The following is a 19,030-nucleotide window of genomic DNA, read 5'->3' as shown; positions in this document are numbered from 1 at the left end:
GATATTACTTCAGCCCCTTGTCTCTCTAATATCCTGGGCCCAACACAGCTACAGTTACCCTGCGTAATACAGGTGTTGTTTATTCCCTTCTCTACTAGATAAATTCATACTAGTATAAGTACATTCAACCACTCCACACCAAGGAGGTTGTAGGGCTTTAACTACATCAGTATAGTGAAGTAGTACAACTTTTGTGAGGAGACCAAGGCCTATGGAACGGAATAGTGATTAAACACCAGCGAAGAGCGAATGTTCTCATTTGCACATAGCGAATATGAGTAGTGTGAAGAACAGTCATTCCCTAAACATTTGTGTGAAAACAAACCTGTTATCAAGAATGTTTGTTAGCAACAAAATAAAAAGGGGCAAGAATGTAGTTGAACCAAAACAGCCCTTCCAAATTCAAAGAAATATGCCTAAAAAATTCAGCCAGCTCTAGATCTTGCCACGGGTTTGTTTTGCCACAGTAAAAATGAAACTCCATTGGCCTCCTGACAGAGGTATCCCAAAATATGCTGATCTCTGCCTCCCTGTCTTTCTTATTTACTCCTTCGCTTTCACCTTTATACGGAACTGTTTCTAACTCTAACCTTCAATGGCAAATGTCCAAGTGTTTTGTACAATAAAGACACGACCCATCTAACTGATTAAACACCAGCTGTCAACAGCTGGAGTACTAATTACATGGTTCCAGGCGGTGAAATGAACAAGATAACAGCATCCGGAAACAACAGGAGAAAAAAAGAGCAATTTGACTTGACATCTCCAGGAGCTTCACTGAGCTGGTAGTAATTTCTCCCCACTTTGCCCTAGAGCACCGGAAGAAAAGCACCTTGTCATAACACCTTCCTGGGACACACCAATGGAACTTTCCCTGCAGGGGAAGAACATGATTGCCAGAGAATAAGTGGGTGTCACAGGTGGAGGGGAGGGGGGTTTGGCCCAGTCTAAATAAAATGGCCAACACTTCTATCAAAGGTGTGAAGTAAGAACTGCCTGCTGCGGCAAGCAGTATGAAAATAACCACAAAAGAGCTTTAAAAAGTGGGAGAAGGGGGAAGTGGGCTTCTAAAGAATGATGCTGGAGATGCTAATGGGTCACACAACAAAAATTAGTGAGGTTTTTTTTTCAAAAAACAAAAAACAAAAAACAAAAAACACATCCATCCAGGATTTTGAATGGAAGGAGAGCGCGGGAGAGCAAAGATGAGTGACTGCACTACTCTGTGCCAGCACCAAACCCTAATGACCTCCAGCCCTGTAACATCCCTGTGACGGGGAAGAGGTCAGACTCAGGAATATAAACACAAAGGGGGCTCTTTACATAGGCTGCTGTACACACGCACGCACGTACGTACGGTACATGCTGTAGCTCTCCCTGGCTCGCTATTGCACAGACTGATGGAAACACCTTGGGTCTGTCTAAGCAATCACGCAACAGTTTACTGAATACACTGTAGACCTCAATGCAGATTTTTTTAGCTCAGAGAAATCCCACGCCCAGCACTATGGGAGTTAAGCTGTTGCTGTTCTCAAGTCAGTCCCACTATGATAGGATGTCTACCCCAACAAGCCTAAGGTGACCAGGTGGGCCTATTAATCACCTAGCTATACCTAGGAGTCACAGCCAAGGAACAAGAACTAATTAGAGAGAGGCTCAGCTGGAGAGGAATGGGAGGGGCCTGTATTAAGCCCAGTAGCTGAGAGATTGGGGGTGGGGGTTGCAGTCAGTGTTAGGAGGGCAAGGTAGGAAGTAGTCCAGGGATACAGCAGTAAGGTTCAGGACTGTGCAGCCCTTGACTGTTTGTTGTAGGGTCCCTAGGCTGGAACCCAGTGTAGCGGGGGCTGGGTTTACCTACCAACCACAGGGCAGTGGTGCTGTTAAGGCATAGTGAGAGGAAAGATTGCCTGGGACAGCATGTCCCAAGCTATCCTGGAAAGGGAGGACTACAGTGACCTGGCCGGAGGGCCAAGCCATGAAGTGGGAGCAGCGAAGTCCCAAGCAAGTGAGACAGGGAGAGTGAGCAACCACAGGAGGGACATTGGACTGGAGAGCTAATCCCCAGATATGGCCAGAAGAAGGTGCTCCAGTGGTGACTAGTGACACCCTGCTAGCTTCGCATTTTTTTGTTGTGTGACCCATTAGCATCCCCAGAGTCATTCTTTAGAAGCCCACTTCTCCCTTCTCCCAATTTTTAAGCTCCTTTGTGCTTATTTTCACACTACTCACTACAGTGGGCAGTTCTCGCTTCATACCTTTGATAGAGGTGTTGGCCATTTTATTTAGACTGGGCCAAAACTCATTCTCTCTCACACTCTCAGGGGGGAATCTAATAGACTCACTTCCTGTGTCTGGCAAACTTCACCTTAAATAGAAAATCTCTTCTCTTCTTTGACTCTCCTCCCCTTACTTTCTGTTTCTCTCTCCTTCCTTGCTATCTCTCCAACTATTCTATTTTTCTTATACTCTCTCCCCTACCCCACCACATTTCTCCTCTTCTCACCTGGGTGCATCTGTCTCTTATCCAGAATCAGCCATCCACTCTGATAATGCAGGACCTGTTGAACATAGCCAGGGACATTGCTTGTGGCTGCAAATATCTGGAGGAGAACCACTTCATCCACAGGTGAGATGGGGCAGTCCGGACCAGTGTGAAAGTTGCTTTAACTCCACTGGGCTTGTACAAAGCCTATGGCTTTCCCTTTGCAATGGAATATGCACACGTTTTTCAGTATGGATCCATGTGGTTTTACGTTCCCCAAGATAGACTGATTAAGATCTCAAGGAGAAACTCAATTGAACCCCTAGGGTTTTGACAGGTTTCACTGCAAAAAACATGTGGATACAGGAATTTCCCATGTTTCTGAAGCAAAAACCATAAGCAGGTTGAGATCGGACCTATCTGACTTGAAAAGTGGTCTGAAGTTAGCGCTTGGTCTAAAGCCAAAAGCAGGCAGGACTCCTTGTATATTAGGTAATCATTAAGATAACCTATTGCAGCGTCTTCACAAGTGACTGCCTAAGTGAACTGTCAATCAAGAATATAACTAATGACTAGGAAGGTCTTCCGGCGTTAGCTAATTGCTGAACACAGCACAACTAATGATGTCACTTTAATAGCAAATATTATAGTGGTTTCCATGTTATAACATGACAAAATGGTGTGAACTCTGCTGCTTTGCATACAGTGCTAAAGCACAACATTATGAATAAAGATTTTCAGAGGCAAAAAATGGGAGTTAGGTGCCCAAATCCTTTTTGATTTTCAATGGGAATTAGCTCTTTGCTGCCCTTCGTACTTCTAAAAAAATCTCTCCCTTGGCTGGTGTATACTCAGCAGTTCATCTACTGCAGGGGTAGGCAGCCTATGGCACGCATGCAGAAGGCAGCACTGAGCCGATTTTCAGTGGCACTTCATACTGCCCGGGTCAGCTCTGCACTTTAATTTAATTTAAATGAAGCTCTTAAAACATTTGAAAAAACCTTATTACTTTACATACACAATAGTTTAGTTATATATTATAGACTGAGAGAAAGAGAACCATTCTAAAAACGTTAAAATGTATTACTGGCACACAAAACTTTAAATTAGAGTGAATAAATGAAGACTCAGCTCACCACTTCTGAAAGGTTGCCGACCCCTAATCTACTGGATATCTATCGCATACACACTTGAGGTTCTTCCTGCTTTCCACTAGATGGTAGCATTACCCTATCCAAATGTGCATGAGACTAAGGAGTAGCTTATTTCTGGCTCTTCTGACCTCACTGTAATTGACTTGTTGATTGTTTTAGAGTAGCATCAGCACAGAATAACCTTTGACATTAGATCCATTGACTAGGGAAGCAGAGAGCAGGAGATTTAGGGTAAAGCAAAGCAGGACTTGTGCAGTATGGCCCAGCGAGTAGGATGCTGAACAGGGAGGAAGGGTATATCTGCACTGCAATCACAGGTGGGACTGAGGCACATGTAGTCATACCCAAGCTAGCTTTGATCTAGCTAGCTCAGATAGCAACAGCAATGAAGCGGCAACAGCCTGGGCAGCAGCCCAAACTGTGCAAACCAACCTGGGCCCCAGGGTATGTACTCAAGCAGCTAACCCATGCTGCCGCCCACGCTGCCATGCTTTCACGGCAAGTCAGTTCACCTCTTTGTACCTCAGTTTCCTCATCTGCAAAATCAGGATCATGAGATTTGCCGCCCTACAATCTGTGGATGAAGTGCTAGAGATGAGCTAACAGTTGCTATGAGTAGCTTCTAAAAATTCCCAGTTGACTGACAGCATCTCTCAGTTTCAACGGAGAGCTGGTTGCAATTCATGGAATTCCCAGTCATAGCACCATAGTCACCGCCCTTGTTCTAAAGGCCACCAGGTGCCCAGCTCATGTCGGTGGAAGGAGCAGGGACCCACACCCAGGAGGAGGGAGTAGGTTTCAGATGTTTCAGATGGGATTGTACTGAGGATAGCTAGCCTGTCCCACTGCCCATGCAGCCAGAGCTACACTGCTCTTTTTCAGCAGTCTAGCTCAATCAAAGCTAGCATGAGTATATCTACCGAGCTAAAAATTATACCTCCGCATAGACATGCCCATGGTGTGTGTGTGCTACACAGTAACAGGGTGCAGCTTGCAGGTATGCCAGGAAGGGGAGGCTTCAAAGAGGCAGGCAGAGCAGAGTATCCACACCCAGGTAGAAGCACATGTGCACACACACATCACCTTTCTGCAGAGCAAACAGGCTTAACCACTATACTGCTAGGCAAGAGTTGGAGTGACTGGAAGAAAAGGGGGAAACCAGGCAGGAAACAATCTGAGCAGGGAACTGTGAGGCTGGTGTTTGCTTTCCTCATGCTTAGCATTATAGGTGAGAATGTGCGCTTTGTGGTTAGGGCAGTGGAAGAGATAGGATGCTGGGGTTCTTTGTTGTCAGTTCTGCCACTGATTCAACATGTGGCCTCAGCTCAAGTCACTCACTATGCCTCAGTTTTCCCCCTCTGTAAACTGAATGTAATAAGGGATCTTGTAAAGGTCAACAAATAGAAAGCACTTTAAAATCCTCAGATGAATGTTGCTATAAAGGGATTATTATTACTTAAGCACAATACAACATATGAAATTCTAATAGTATCTTCTCAATGTAAACATTTCTAAAAAGGATGTCAACAACTCAGGACTGGGCTGGCTTGCCAGCTTACTGACACAGGGCAAAATTGTGATTGTGTGGGAGAGTGAAGGGATATAAAGTCCCAACCCTAACCCCTTGCACAGTTTATCTGGGAAGGGAGCACCCGGTCTGTGAGCCAAGCAGGCAGAAAGAAGCAGGGAGTGGGTGGATCCAGGACTGTGCTGCCCTCTCTCACCCTCCCCACCCATACTAGGCAGTAGAGTGACTAGTGGAGGGCGGTGAATGTTATGCTGGTACTCATCCAACACAGCATATGCTACCTCCTGCACAAAGCAGGAGCTGCAGAAGAATTCTAACTCGGGGGTGGGGGTTGGTTCTGAGTCACACTTCCTTTCTGCAGCTCCTCCTGGGCTGATACAGGTATGTGGCACCCCTACTCAGCATAGTCCATACAGTGAGACAAAGGAAGTGCTCATCAGATGCTGAATTACATGTGAGAGGCTGAGGAGTTTCATAGCTGTCTTATAAACTGTTTCTCAGTCTCTTCCATGTCAGAAAGTCTCCACAGTGGGGTGTTCACCATCTCTATGATGAGTCAGATCTTTGCTCTGAGCCTTGTTTTCAGACTGGCCCTCAGGGAGAACTCCCCAGACTGCTTTGCTTCCAAGTGGCACATATGGTAGAATCCAGGACTCCCTCTGAAGCGGACCTGGCATAGGATTTGTGAAAGACTTTCTCTGTATCTTGATTTCTTCATTGCCCTCAAGGATTTTCTCCTCGAAGCTGCTACACTCAAATTCTTTTGGCTTTCTGCCCTCAGTAAAGGCAGGCAGTCGAGTAACCTGCAGGAACCCAGCTCACATGGGGGCAAGGTCCAGACCGATATCATTGAGCAGGTCACATGGCAAATTCTCTCCATTGAGACCAGGCCCAAGAACCAGTGTCATGGAGTATGGGGCAATTTTTTTTCAAACCCTCTCCCCTCCCCCAGACATGGACCCCGATTCCCACAGCTTTCAAAGCAAGCCATGAAACATTCCAATTCCTGTGAATTCTCAGAGACCAATGGGCAAGTTGTCTCCAGTGGCTACAGCTCACTCTTCATTGGGTACAATTGGTCCCCACTAGCCCAGACACAGCAGCAGGGAGTGCGCGGTGTGAAGAAAATTCAGATCCTGCTCTCCAGAGATGGACCAGCCTCTAGGTGTCCCACCGGTTGTCATGAAGTGGCTGCTGCTTTCCTTCGGGAGGCATGCAGGATTCATGCCTGCAGACTGTCCTTCCAGGCTGCTTGGTAACACACTGACCCATGCACAGGATCCCTACTCTCAGGTGTTTGATCCAGGGACTGGTGAAGGATATTGGTCACAACCAGCTCTTAAAGGGACAGTGCAAAGTCTTAAAACCTCTCAGGAGAGACTCCCACTCTAAAGGAAAGGAGGAAATCGCTAAGGCTGAGGCTTTGAATGAGATACCTCAGACTCTCAACTAAGCTTTGCAGAGTTAAGCATGAATGGGGGCTCTAGCTTCACAAATGCTTATGTTTTTTAGAAAATGAAACCCTAAAATCAAAGAAACAGGCAAAGCTGAAGAGCTGTGTAATCCTTCCTCACCTGCTTTGAGGCTGTGATGAAGCTGGAGTGGGAATTCCCTAGCAAGACCTACTTGTACCTAAGAACAAAAAAGGTCTTCCTTACTCTGCCTAAGCTTAAGCCTGCTGTCCTCTACAGTGAAGTGTATAGTCATACCAACTAGGGAGACAGGACAATATGATCTTCACTCAGACTAAAATTGGATACAGCGGCCGCAGCCTGGGGAGTATTAGCTGCAGCCCTCTTATTGCGCAGGTCTACATACTCCTGGGATGCCCTTGTGAGCATGTGCCCACACAACCATACACTCCAGTCCTCCATAAATCAATTTAAACTACATTTACCATGTAGCTTTTTCAGGCCTGGTGCTTCACCTGACTCTGATTTGCTGTACATTCAAAATTTCCAAAGACCGGTCCTGGGGGCAAGTATGACTCTAACTGAAGAAACTGGAAACTGCGAGGTAACATTGGTGTCCTTCCAAATATTTTGTTTGATGCACTCTTTAGGGAGCACAGAGACAAAGAAGTCCTGAGGCTGTATGCCAGGGACTCGTCTCCTCCCTCCTTCCAGTGCGAGACTATTCAAGCTCCTTATCTCAGCCAGTGTTCTCTTTGAAGCCATTGTCCCTCCAGGTTCCAGTATAGAGATTTATGCAGCAGGAAGAGGTCATTGCTACCTATCTTAAGAGTTGGAAGAATCAGGCTGGGATTCTCTGGAAAAACCCATCCAACCCCAACATTTCTTTTGTTTTTGAGTGTTCCAAGAGATTTTTCTCTCTCTGTGGGCCATCATAGGGGGGTGAATCTGCTCAGAAAATGAGTGCTTGAGAACATCAGGGAAGAATATTCAGTAGAACTCACTCCTTATCCAGGAACAAAGTTTGTCCTTTTCACAAAGTATATTAAAGAAACCAGCAAAGTCTCTTCATAGCATCAGAAGATGAAGGGCACAATAGTCCAACTCTTATGCACTGAATGATAGAACCAGTTCAGTGGCAGGAGAGACATTTTGGAACGGACACAAGATTCTTTGTGGTACAGAGAAACAATGGCATGCAGCCCATTTTAGATCTCAGGTCTCTCAACAAGTCCATAAGGAGATCAATATTCCAGGCAGAAATATTGAAATTCATAATTACAGCATTATTTCCTAAAACTTCAGAATATGAAAATAAATCTCATGGAGATCTATTGAAAATATGATCAGGGAGAGTCACTTGGGATACTGTAGCTTCTGCTACAAGAAGATGCATTAACAATATAAAGTACTTCCGTTTGGACTCATAAATTCTACCTGGGTATTCACAAATTCCATATCATCCATCCCCTCAAGTGAAAGGGATACATATCTGCTCTGGTCTGGCCAACATTCTCATCAGATTATACAGGGCCCAGAAGACACAGCTAAAAGCCTTCGGAAACATGGCTTTGTGCGAACAAGTGGAAGGGCCAGTTACAGCTCTCACAAAATTTCAGCATCTAAGTTATCATCCAAGACTATCTTTATTTCAGAAGAATATATTGTCTGATTTGTCAAACATTAGCACACGTCTCCTAAGATAAAATCTCTGACTCAGCTGCTGTGCTACTTGGTCTCATGTGGATAACCAGTCCTATTCTTGCTTCACTTCCAGACAGCAATTGCAGCAAATATGAAGATCTTGGTACAGATCCAGTACTAGCATCATTTGGTGAATTTATTGTTAATATTATTTAACAGCTATCTGCTCATAGTTTCCAGTGAAGCTGGTCTTAACTACAGATTCTGAACACCATGATGGCGGAACATATCTGGACTCCTATATGACTTGTGGGGTGGGAGGGTACATAGACCAAGTAGGAGACATGGGGTACAACCTGCCTCATGTTATGGACATCAAGATCACTCCTTTTCCAACAGACGATCTTTTTTAAGTGTGTATATAACTGCTAAGAAGGCAGAAAACCTTCAGTGCTGCTTAGAGAGGTAGCCTTGTTCATGTCAAGGACAGATGCTCTCAACTCTGTTCTTTAGGGTTCTATACCAAGAAGGAGAGTCAGGGTCAACTGGCTCAGCAGGGCACACTTAGAACTAAGTGAATGCAGTCTAGATCAGCTAGCTTTTTGGTGCATCTCTGGCCAGGTTGGAAGCCTATTGATGAACTTCTTTACACCCAAATCCCGTTGGAGAACCAAAAGAGGAGAGGAGGAGATACTTGAAAGCAGAGGCTGTTGATCCTCTTGTGACAGGTTAGACCCCATTCTGGGATGCGACCTGATGTGGTGGGGTTCAGCTGAGCCTCCCCTGCTCAATCAGCCTGGGCTCCTTCTCCTTGCTTAGCTGAATTAGGCTCTCCAGCCTCTTGCAGCACACACACACACACACACACACACACACACACACACACACACACACACAGGTAGGGCCACAGCCCGCTTCAGACACAGACAGAAGTCAGCTCTGTATGAGAGGGCTCCCCAGCACTCACACGCCTACTCCTTTTGGGAGACAAACTGGAATGGGTTACCTAGGGAGGTGGTGGAATCTCCATCCTTAGAGGTTTTTAAGACCTGGCTTGACAAAGCCCTGGCTGGGATGATTTAGTTGGTGTTGGTCCTGCTTTGAGCAGGGAATTGGACTATATGACCTCCCAAGGTCTCTTCCAACCCTAATCTTCTATGATTCTAAATCCAGAATACTACTGTTTTGCATTGTATAGAAATATCTGTACAGCTCAAGTTCATAAAATTCTCCCTCTTCCTCAGTGTGAAGAGAGGTGTGCATGACTTCTTGCCCCCCAGCTAGACATTGCATAAACTGGGTTTAATAATAAACAAAACAAATTTTATTAACTATAAAAGGCAGATTGTAAGTGGGTCAAGGGATAGCAAGCAGAACAAAGCAGATTACTAAGCAAATGAAACATAGCGTGCAAACTAAGCTTGACACACTAGATAGATAGGATACAAATTAGCAAATTCTCACCCGGAGTGATAAACAGACTGGCAGATTCTTAAGGCACAGGTTGCCTTGGCTTTCCCAGGTTCTCATACACAGGCTAAAGATCTTAGCCTGGGACCATCACTTCTCACAGTTCAGTCTTTGTTCCTCAGGTGTTTTCAGTTGTGTGGTTGTAGGGAGAGTGAGGACCCCTCCTGTTGTCATTGTCTCTCTTATGTCTTCCCCCCACTTGCTGGAAAGCTTTTTTGCTGTGACCTGGGTCAAACAGTTCCCACTGTAAAGAGCTATCTGAGCTGGGTCAAACAATTCACATTGTGTAGAGCAATATCTGAGAGGTTTCTATTCACACAGTTCCAAGGGTAATCCTTATGTTTGTGTGAATTTGTTCAATAAGCCACTAACAGTGTTTGGCCTCATCCACCATAGCACATTTGAAATACAGAGACATGGTCAATATTCCCAGCTTCAGGTACAAAAATGATACATGCATACAAATTGGATAAACATATTCAGTAAATCACAGGCTTTCCAATGATCAGGGGTGGCTCCAGGCACCAGCGCACCAAGCGCGTGCCTGGGGTGGCAAGCCACGGGGGCGGCCTGACGGTCGCTGTGAGGGTGGCAGTCAGGCTGCCTTTGGCGGCATGCCTGCGGGAGGTCCGCCAGTCCTGTGGCTTTGGCAGCAATTCGGCAGCAGGTGGGACCCGTGAACCAGTGGACTTCCTGCAGGCACGCCGCCGAAAGCCGCCTGCCTGCCGTGCTTGGGGCGGCAGAATACATAGAACCGCCCCCGCCAATGATACCTTACATGAGCCATCTTGCATAAAGTATATCTTAGTTATACCACATTTGTATCATAACTATATTTCCATGAAGAATATGGGGTGTAAAGTCACACCTCTTATCTCAGAAGTGGGCTTAAAGGCCTACTTTATACCTTTCCTCCCTCAGCCACTGAAAGTAAAGATAGTGAAGATTGTGAAGGAACAGGCCACAATGATTATAAACCTCTCCTCATAAACCCTCAGGTCTTAGTTCTCAGACCTGATTCAAATATAGCTCAAACCTTCTCTCAGACTCTCAACTAATATACAAAACATAGCTCAAGAGGACCTATCCTGAACCAATATCCAGACCTGCCTAGCTCATCAGCTGGGAAGCTGTGAGGAAAGATCTATAATCACTCATTCTGAGAAGCTGATACACACCCTCCTCGGATCTGAGAGGACATTCACAGAAGATGTCTGTGGGTAACTTGAGGTTTAGATGTTGGTGTTACAAGGGACACACATCAGGGCAAAGTCAGCTGAAGCAAAAGACAGTCTAATGTTTTTACCAGATGGTTTGACCACGGGGCTCCAGGCAGCACTCTTTGGAAAGGTCAGACAGCAGAGTCAGGCATGTTGCATTGTAAGAAATTCATGAGAATCTCCTATCACTGTCACACAACAGATTCCTGAGGACCACTCCTCTTATCAGTCCTCTAGCAATACACACATCCTGTCATAATCTGGATCTGTGTGTAGGATCTACAGGTCCACATAAAACTACTTGTCAGCATCACAGCTGGTAGCTGTCTTCCTCTTCTCACTGAAACTGTCTTGTCTACTCACCACCTCCTTGTCCAAGGGACTGCAGAGGTTGGTATGCTCTCAGTTATACTTCAGTTACACGTTCCACCAAACATGGCAGTTCTGTGGACTCCCCAGGTCTCCATCTCCAAGGTCACCGCAGTCTTCCTCATGTAATAGGAAATGATATTGTTGCCTTTTTGAATGAAACCAAGCACTCTAAGAATGTAGAAATGCATAAGTTAGATGTGAAGAGCACCAACAGAGGAATAAAGATTTCTATAACAAAGGCATTCAAAGCCTCAGGTACAGCTCCTCTCATTACTATGCATGCTGTGAAAAGAGCAGCGATTTTGTGGGCAGAGAAATCACATGTATCTTATGAGAAGGGCTGAAAGGCTACTACAGGCTCTTCCAGCCACCTTTTCTCTAACACTCTAGACTTAACATCCCCACCTGTGCTGATGGCATTTGGTAGAGGAGTGTTTTGGAGAAGGGAGCCCCTGTAACCCATAAGTTCATTTTCAGTTCTACATGGGTAAATATTAATCCTCCCTTCCTCCTGCCCTAGGGATGATTTGTGTCTTTCTATGGCCCACTGTGAAGGCTGTCTGACACAAAGGGAACTGAGAAAAGGGAAATTCTGTCTTACCATGAATTTTCATTCTAGGACCCTCCATGTCAGACAGTCTGACCCTCCCTTGGAGGACTGCATTATATCTAAGGTTTTATTCTGACTGCTGCTTGCTTGTTGAGTAGTTTGAAAGGGAAGAGGTGTTCCTCCGGGAAATCCTTATATTTTATGTTAAGGTTCTGCTGCAAAGAGTTTGAGTTGAATAGTACTTGTATACAGTTAGTATTTTTCAGTTTTGGGTGCTGTCTTTCTGGAGAGTTCTTTCGGAGGGGCCATCATAATCCCAGCCTCAGAGCCAAAATTTGGTCTGCCTCCAGTTACCCTGGAATTGAGGAACACCCCACTGTGAAGACCATCTGACACATAAGGTTCTAGAATGAAAATTCTCAGGTAATACAGAATTTTCCCTGTTAGTTACTTCTGCTTGATTTCTGCTTTTTAGATATAGACACACACGCATTTTTCAGGCAAATAACAGAACTTGCCTTAAAGTGCCCTTCTGCTCAGAAAAGTGACTATATAAAAGACACCTTCCCACTCAGCAGATCTGCCCCTGTGTGTAGTCAGAGTCCTATATGCTGATTTTACTGACTAAAATAAGCTTAACATCTACAAGGGAACAGTATGGATCCTATTCCTTTGTGTACAGCATCAATAAAATAATTGTGTACTAAGCTTCAATCTGTTACACCTATCTAAACCCACTGTAGACAGAGAGATTGCACAAGTGTCACTGAGGTTATCATTTATCCTGGAACAATTTTGTTACTGTGGTGATGAGGTAAAAAGGAAAACCCCAGCTTGTTTTTCAGATGCAGGCGGAGTTTTCAAGGCTGGCAGTAAGAAGAAATATTTTACTTGCAATGTACGCACATTTTTCTGGCCATCACCAAGATACAATTAAACACGGACATGCCCCTCCCCCCCATTTCATTATTTTTAACAAGGTGCTTTTCAGAGCACAATGGTGTTTTAAAACAAACACAAACTCTCCAGCTTCACTCATGCATTCACCTCCTTCCTGTGTCACAAATTAAAGGCCCAATCTTGCAAAGTTACTCTCAGATGCAACACTGTTAATTTAAATATGACTAAGGACAGGTATAAGTGTAAGTGCAGGAGTTATGATTTGCTAGATCCAGCCCCAAGAAAATACAAACCTCTTTCTGGGAAATACCAGTCAAATGGCATTTTGCATTAAACAAGACACCACTGAGAGTTATGGAGAAAGTGAAGGAGTCACAGGTCTTTCTTTAAAAAAAATCAAAGAGGAAAGGAGGCCATGTTAGCAAATGGTTAAAGCAGAACTGGGTTCTGGCATAACTCTAATACTGACTCTCTGTGTGAGCTCTGATTCAGTTTCCCACTTTATATAATGGAGTGGTGCTTCCCTTTATAAAATGCTTTGAGATTTTTGGATGAAAAATGGCATTTAGGTGCTATGTAGTAATTACCATTAATAAGAATTATAACAACATACAAATCATTTTTAATAAATGAAGGCCTAATCCTACTAGGGATTAATTTTCAGTGTGGTCACTTGTGGGAGTACGGATTACTCATGTAAGGCTCACCAGATCGGCTCCTATATATTTTTTTAAACCTAAATATGTAAGGGGTAACAGGAATGGAACTGATATGTAATCATGTTATGAGTACTATAAGCTATGATGTAAGAATCTAAGAATATTGATATGCAACCTAGTTACTGAGAGAAACTGTGTAACTTACATTGGTGTTATAAGACTTTCTTGTGTGAATATATTGATTTAACTTAATAAAGTCTGTGGGAAGAGCAAACAGGGAAGACCATCTAGGTATACACTAGTAAGACAATGGGTTTCAGCTGTTAGCATCTCCAACACACTGTAAACACTGTTTGCCAGGCTGGGAATTAGAGATCAAAGGAAAAGCCTCTCTGCAGGGCAGATGGTGTGGTTCACTGGTGAGCTTCTGTCTAGCCCAGGGGTCGGCAACCTTTCAGAAGTGGTGTGCCGAGTCTTCATTCGTTCACTCTAACTTAAGGTTTTGTGTGCCAGTAATACATTTTAACGTTCTTAGAAGGTCTCTTTCTATAAGTCTATAATATATAACTAAACTATTGTTGTATGTAAAAAATAAGGTTTTTAAAATGTTTTAAGAAGCTTCATTTAAAATTAAATAAAATGCAGAGCCCCCCGGACCAGTGGCCAGGACTCAGGCAGTGTGAGTGCCACTGAAAAATCAGCTCGCGTGCTGCCTTCGGCACCTGTGCCATAGGTTGCCTACCCCTGGTCTAGCCAGTCAATCATAGAATCTCAGGGTTGGAAGGGACCTCAGGAGGTCATCTAGTCCAACCCCCTGCTCAAAGCAGGACAAATCCCCAGACATATTTTTATCCCAGATCCCTAAATGGCCCCCCTCCAGGATTGAACTCATAACCCTGGATTTGAGCAGGTCAGTGCTCAGACTGCTGAGCTGGGTGGCACAGACAGACTTTGCAGTGGGAGTCTAATGAAATTGGGCCTGTTCAGATCCAGGGGACGGTAAGCATTAGGGAAATGCAGGCTTTGCAGTTTAGGCTGGTTTATTAATTTTAGGATTTTTTTTTTTCTGAAATCCTTTTGTTCTAAATAAATGATACTTTATTTTAAGGAAGCTGCTTGGTCACTAATTACCACAGTCATCCTCAAGGGGCAGGCATGGATCGGAGTTCACGCTGCACTCCCTGTCAGTACCTGGCCCAAGCTGGGGAAACTAATGATCCAACTAGCAGACCAGTATCTGTGATTAATCCTGGTCATGTGCCACCTGAGCCACATTGCACACATACTAAGAAGATTGTCCCCAGGCAGGGTGGCTGGAACAATTTGTACAGTAAGGGTGCTAAGAGCCATTGAACCAAACTGTAAACCCTATATATGATGGAAACCACTTCAAGCCAAGGGGTACCACAGCACCCCTAGTTCCAACACCTGGTCCCCAAGGAAATAGTACTGCAAGGTCTGAGCCCAAGGCAGATCTGCTGCATTGATCACTGCTGATACAGAGGACTGTCACCTGGCCTGAGAATGAGAGAAATGCATGTTTCCACCCTAAATAAGCATGAGGCCTGACACCTAAAGTGGGGGTGGCACCTAGAGAGACCAATGTGTGTCGGAAGTGCAGTTATCCTGGTAACCATTTCATAAGGTATTATAATTCATAACTCCATTTCTCTTTTAAGGGACATAGCTGCAAGGAACTGCCTGCTGACCTGCACTGGGACAGGACGAGTAGCCAAAATTGGTGATTTTGGAATGGCCCGAGATATATACAGGTAAGGGGTAAGAGTGTTCAATTTGCTTGGAGAAAAGTAACTGAAATGACATCTCCAGCGTGTGGAGAGATCACATGTATGTCTGAAAAATATGAGCTGTCCCATGACAGCTGAGCTAGAATCACCCCAATGGAGCCAGCCATTATCTCTAGGGGAGTTGTCTACACTAGAATATTTTCTCTAGTTAATTGCTTGTCAGTTAAGTTAGCTAACACAGTGGTTTTCAACTGTGATCTGTGGACACCTAGGCTTCTGCACACTATGTCTAAGATATCCAAAGGGGTCCACACCTCCATTCGAAATGTTTAGGGGTCCACAACTGAAAAGAGGTTGAAAGTCACTGAGCGAACACATTTGCACATGCTAATTTGGACATTCCATGTAGGTTTGTTCCAGGCAGGGCCTTGGGGCACACTACTGTTTCTGGTGTCCAGACTAGCATGCACAAATGCATTCACCAATTCCAGCTCATTGGCATTCAGTGCACTTAAGTTTTAAAAAATCTAGTGACAAATACAAGGAAGGTTTCTGAAATAAACACTGCACTGTTGCCCTGCACCTTGGACTAGGGTAACCAGACAGCAAGTGTGAAAAATCAGGACAGGGGTGGGGGGTAATAGGAGCCTATATAAGAAAAAGATCCAAAAATCAGAACTGTCCCTATAAAATCGGGACATCTGGTCACCCTACCTTGGACAGTCATTGCACCTGCACAAAGTGGGTGTGAAATCCACCCCAGCTCAAAATAGCTGCACTTGAGACCTGCTCCCCATTCAATGTGCACCGGTGCAGGTGACCACACAAAGTGCAGGCAACAGGAAAACCAGGCCAGGAAATCATTCAGGAACCAGTCTCTGTGGTGGAGTTTCAGTGATGGGAAAACAGGACACAGAGCCAAGCATTCATCTGGCCGTCTAAAAATGAGTGAATTCTTCAAGGCATCACATTCTTCAGGAGGCCCTGGTTCAGTTGTTAGCCTCTTCCATCACTGAACCAGAGGCCAAGCTTCCTGAACTTGTGCAACGACCCTGTTTCGCCCAGGAATCATCTTTAAATAATTCGTTTTCATCTCTTTTATCAATTCTGAGGGTTACAAAGTTCTTACTTATCAGTTCTCACACAGAATTGTCTAGGTTTATTCTGCCCCCAATTGGGATGGAGTGGGAAAGGCTCATTATTCATCTGACCCATTTCAGCCCCATGGAATTTGATTCTAAGCCCTTAATTCTCCTTGCATTTCATCTTCCCAGAGCCAGCTACTATCGCAAAGGAGGGAGAGCCATGCTGCCTGTCAAGTGGATGCCACCAGAGGCTTTCCTAGAGGGGATCTTCACCTCCAAGACTGATACCTGGTGACGATTGCCTTTTACTCGCCTCTGCAAGCCAGGGGCGGGGTTTAGGGAGTTCAATGCACGTGTGGAGATGTCAGCTGGTCATCAGGAATTGAGGTCTTCTCACCAATAAAAGCTTTAAACATTTCAAAGTTGCCCAAAGTCCTAACAGGAGAAATCAAGAAATCTTCACTTTGACTTAAATTAGTTTTTTGACTAAATGAGCCCTGAGTGAGAATTTAAGAATCTGGCTCAACATAAATAGAATACATAAAAATACACAGACACACTCCTTTGGGTATGCAGCACTCCTTCATTGTATGCTATGAAGGGCTACAATTACAGCCTAGGGACAGCTGTCCCCAGAGCAGAGTTCACTGCTGAGGAAGATGCCTGCTGCTCTTTACCTGGCAGGGAGCCGCAACTGGGCAGAATCTGCCTGGAAGATATGCTTAATCACTGTATTTCCCACGTGTGCTGACCCTGCTTCATCTCTGCCTGGCCCGACTTTATGCCATTCACCCAGCCTTACCTACTTTATGGATGCTCCATGATAGTTTCTGGGCCATCTAGCAGACCAGGTTTCCTTACAGCAGGTTTGCTCCACTGACCCCTGACCAACAGGGTGTCCACTGCCCAGGGGTGCTGCAGCATGTGGAAAGGAGGAGCTTGCTGACAGCATCTCCTGTCAGCCTTGCAGTGCCCTAACACTATGCTAAGGTACTAGTGGTGCAGCATGTCCAGGTTGCAAAAGCTGGCTGCAGGAACTGCACATTTGCAGTATGTGGCAGCAAAATGCAGAGAGGAAGGGCTGTTTAAATGCCTGATACTAAAGCAGTTTTAAAATCCAAACAAGCAGGAGCCCTGATTTTCAATAACATCACTGTCAGACGCTTCTAACTTGTCAACCCTCAGCATCTGTCACTCAGCATCCATAGCTGAAAGACTTCTTAGTTGCTACTATCTCCATAATCACACTGGATTGCTGAGACACTGAAATATAAAATGACAGTACACTTATGTGGAAGCTCTAGCTAGCAGCTGAGGGAATGGTATTTATGTAGTGCCTTTCAGATAAACTTTTTCTGTTTTAAATAAGTATCTCCATCAGTAGAGCATTTGTGAAAACACACTGGAAAATGGAAGGTGTTCAGTTTATCAAGAACTGTGTCTATCAGTGCAGTATCCTCTTAAAGCGATGCTGGCACATTGCTTCCAATGCCACACTGATCCAGTTCCCTGCAATGTATTTAATTAGCAATGCCTGGACCTTCAAAAGATTAGGACTAGATTATCTGTCATATCAGAGCAGACCAGTCAGTGGCCAGCACCAGATATTTCAAAGGAAGGTGACAATCCCTGTACTGGGCACAATTATAGATAACCTACCTTTAGAAGAAGTTTCTTCCTAGCTCCCATCAGACAAGGTTTGGTGAAATTCTGGTACGACTGAAGTCAGTGGCAAAACTCATATTGATTCATTGGAGCCAGGCATTTCACCCTTGGTCTCAATGATATCTTGTGACAGGGAGTTTGCTAGGTTAATGTGTTGTGCAAAAAAGAGCTCCCTGTGATCAATTTTAAATGTTTGACCTTTCAGTTTAATTGGCTGTCCCCTTGTTCTTGCATTATGAACATTCAAATGTTTGGCACCTATGCAAACATCTTGAGTCTACAGAAAGTGGAACTCTCATGCAATGTCTGATACTTTTATGTTGCTAGTCAAGCCAGATATGCCACCTTAATGTGCTTTGGTATTTCCACTTCAAGAGCCAGATAGTGCAGAGAGAAACACCACTTTAAAAGGAGTTATTTGACATTTGGAACCTCACAAAATTAGGTTTGGGGTGACAATCCAGATTGATTCTAAGGGTTTGTCTATACATGGAGTTATTCCGAAATAGCTATTGTGCTTTTACTTCACATCCCAACTTCATCCACATTATCTTTCCAGTATGGACAAACCCTTATTTTAGTCACACTGATTTTCCATCAATATGATTAATCTGGAGCTTTAGGATGCTGCACCAAGATAATATTGTCTGAAGACCTTTTACACCAAATTCTAAAGCCAACAGGGTACGAATCAAAGCCTAAGGGGCACTGTTGGCTGGTTTCTGTGGCAGGTCCTTTGGTGTGCTACTGTGGGAGATCTTCTCATTAGGCTACATGCCCTATCCTTGCAAAACCAACCAGGAGGTGCTGGAATTTGTCACTAGTGGAGGAAGAATGGATCCACCAAAGAACTGCCCAGGGCCTGTGTGAGTATCTCCTCACCCTTATATATAAGTCAAAGGCTAGTAAACATTCAGATTGGCTAATCAAAGATGGCTGCCACCCTCTCTACACCCAGAACGAAACAACTATTTACCCTAGGTTTTCCTCAAAGGTTAACACAAATTTCAGTTAAGAACACCATTAATTGATACCCATTTAGCAGTCTCAGCAGAGAGTCCCAGGGTTCAATGGGAATGGGAGATTCAGTTACACATTTACCTCATACCAGAGAGTCCTTCCAAAACCTGATTGAGGCACA

At 44.6% G+C, this 19,030-nt stretch overlaps 1 protein-coding gene across 1 annotated transcript in view; it reads left to right on the top strand.

The window, feature by feature from the left end:
* The window catches only part of LTK (leukocyte receptor tyrosine kinase), a 163,375-nt gene that overhangs the window by 138,282 nt on the left and 6,063 nt on the right, over positions 1-19,030 (top strand). Inside the window, 4 exon segments of the mRNA XM_030559520.1 lie at positions 2,529-2,626; positions 15,071-15,163; positions 16,414-16,515; positions 18,621-18,755. Coding sequence (XP_030415380.1) covers positions 2,529-2,626; positions 15,071-15,163; positions 16,414-16,515; positions 18,621-18,755 — 428 coding nt within the window.

This window comes from Gopherus evgoodei, chromosome 4 (assembly GCF_007399415.2).
Source record: "Gopherus evgoodei ecotype Sinaloan lineage chromosome 4, rGopEvg1_v1.p, whole genome shotgun sequence".
NCBI classification, from domain to species: Eukaryota; Metazoa; Chordata; order Testudines; family Testudinidae; genus Gopherus; species Gopherus evgoodei.
Note: the sequence above shows the minus strand (reverse complement) of the source record. Positions and strands in the feature narration are given on the sequence as shown.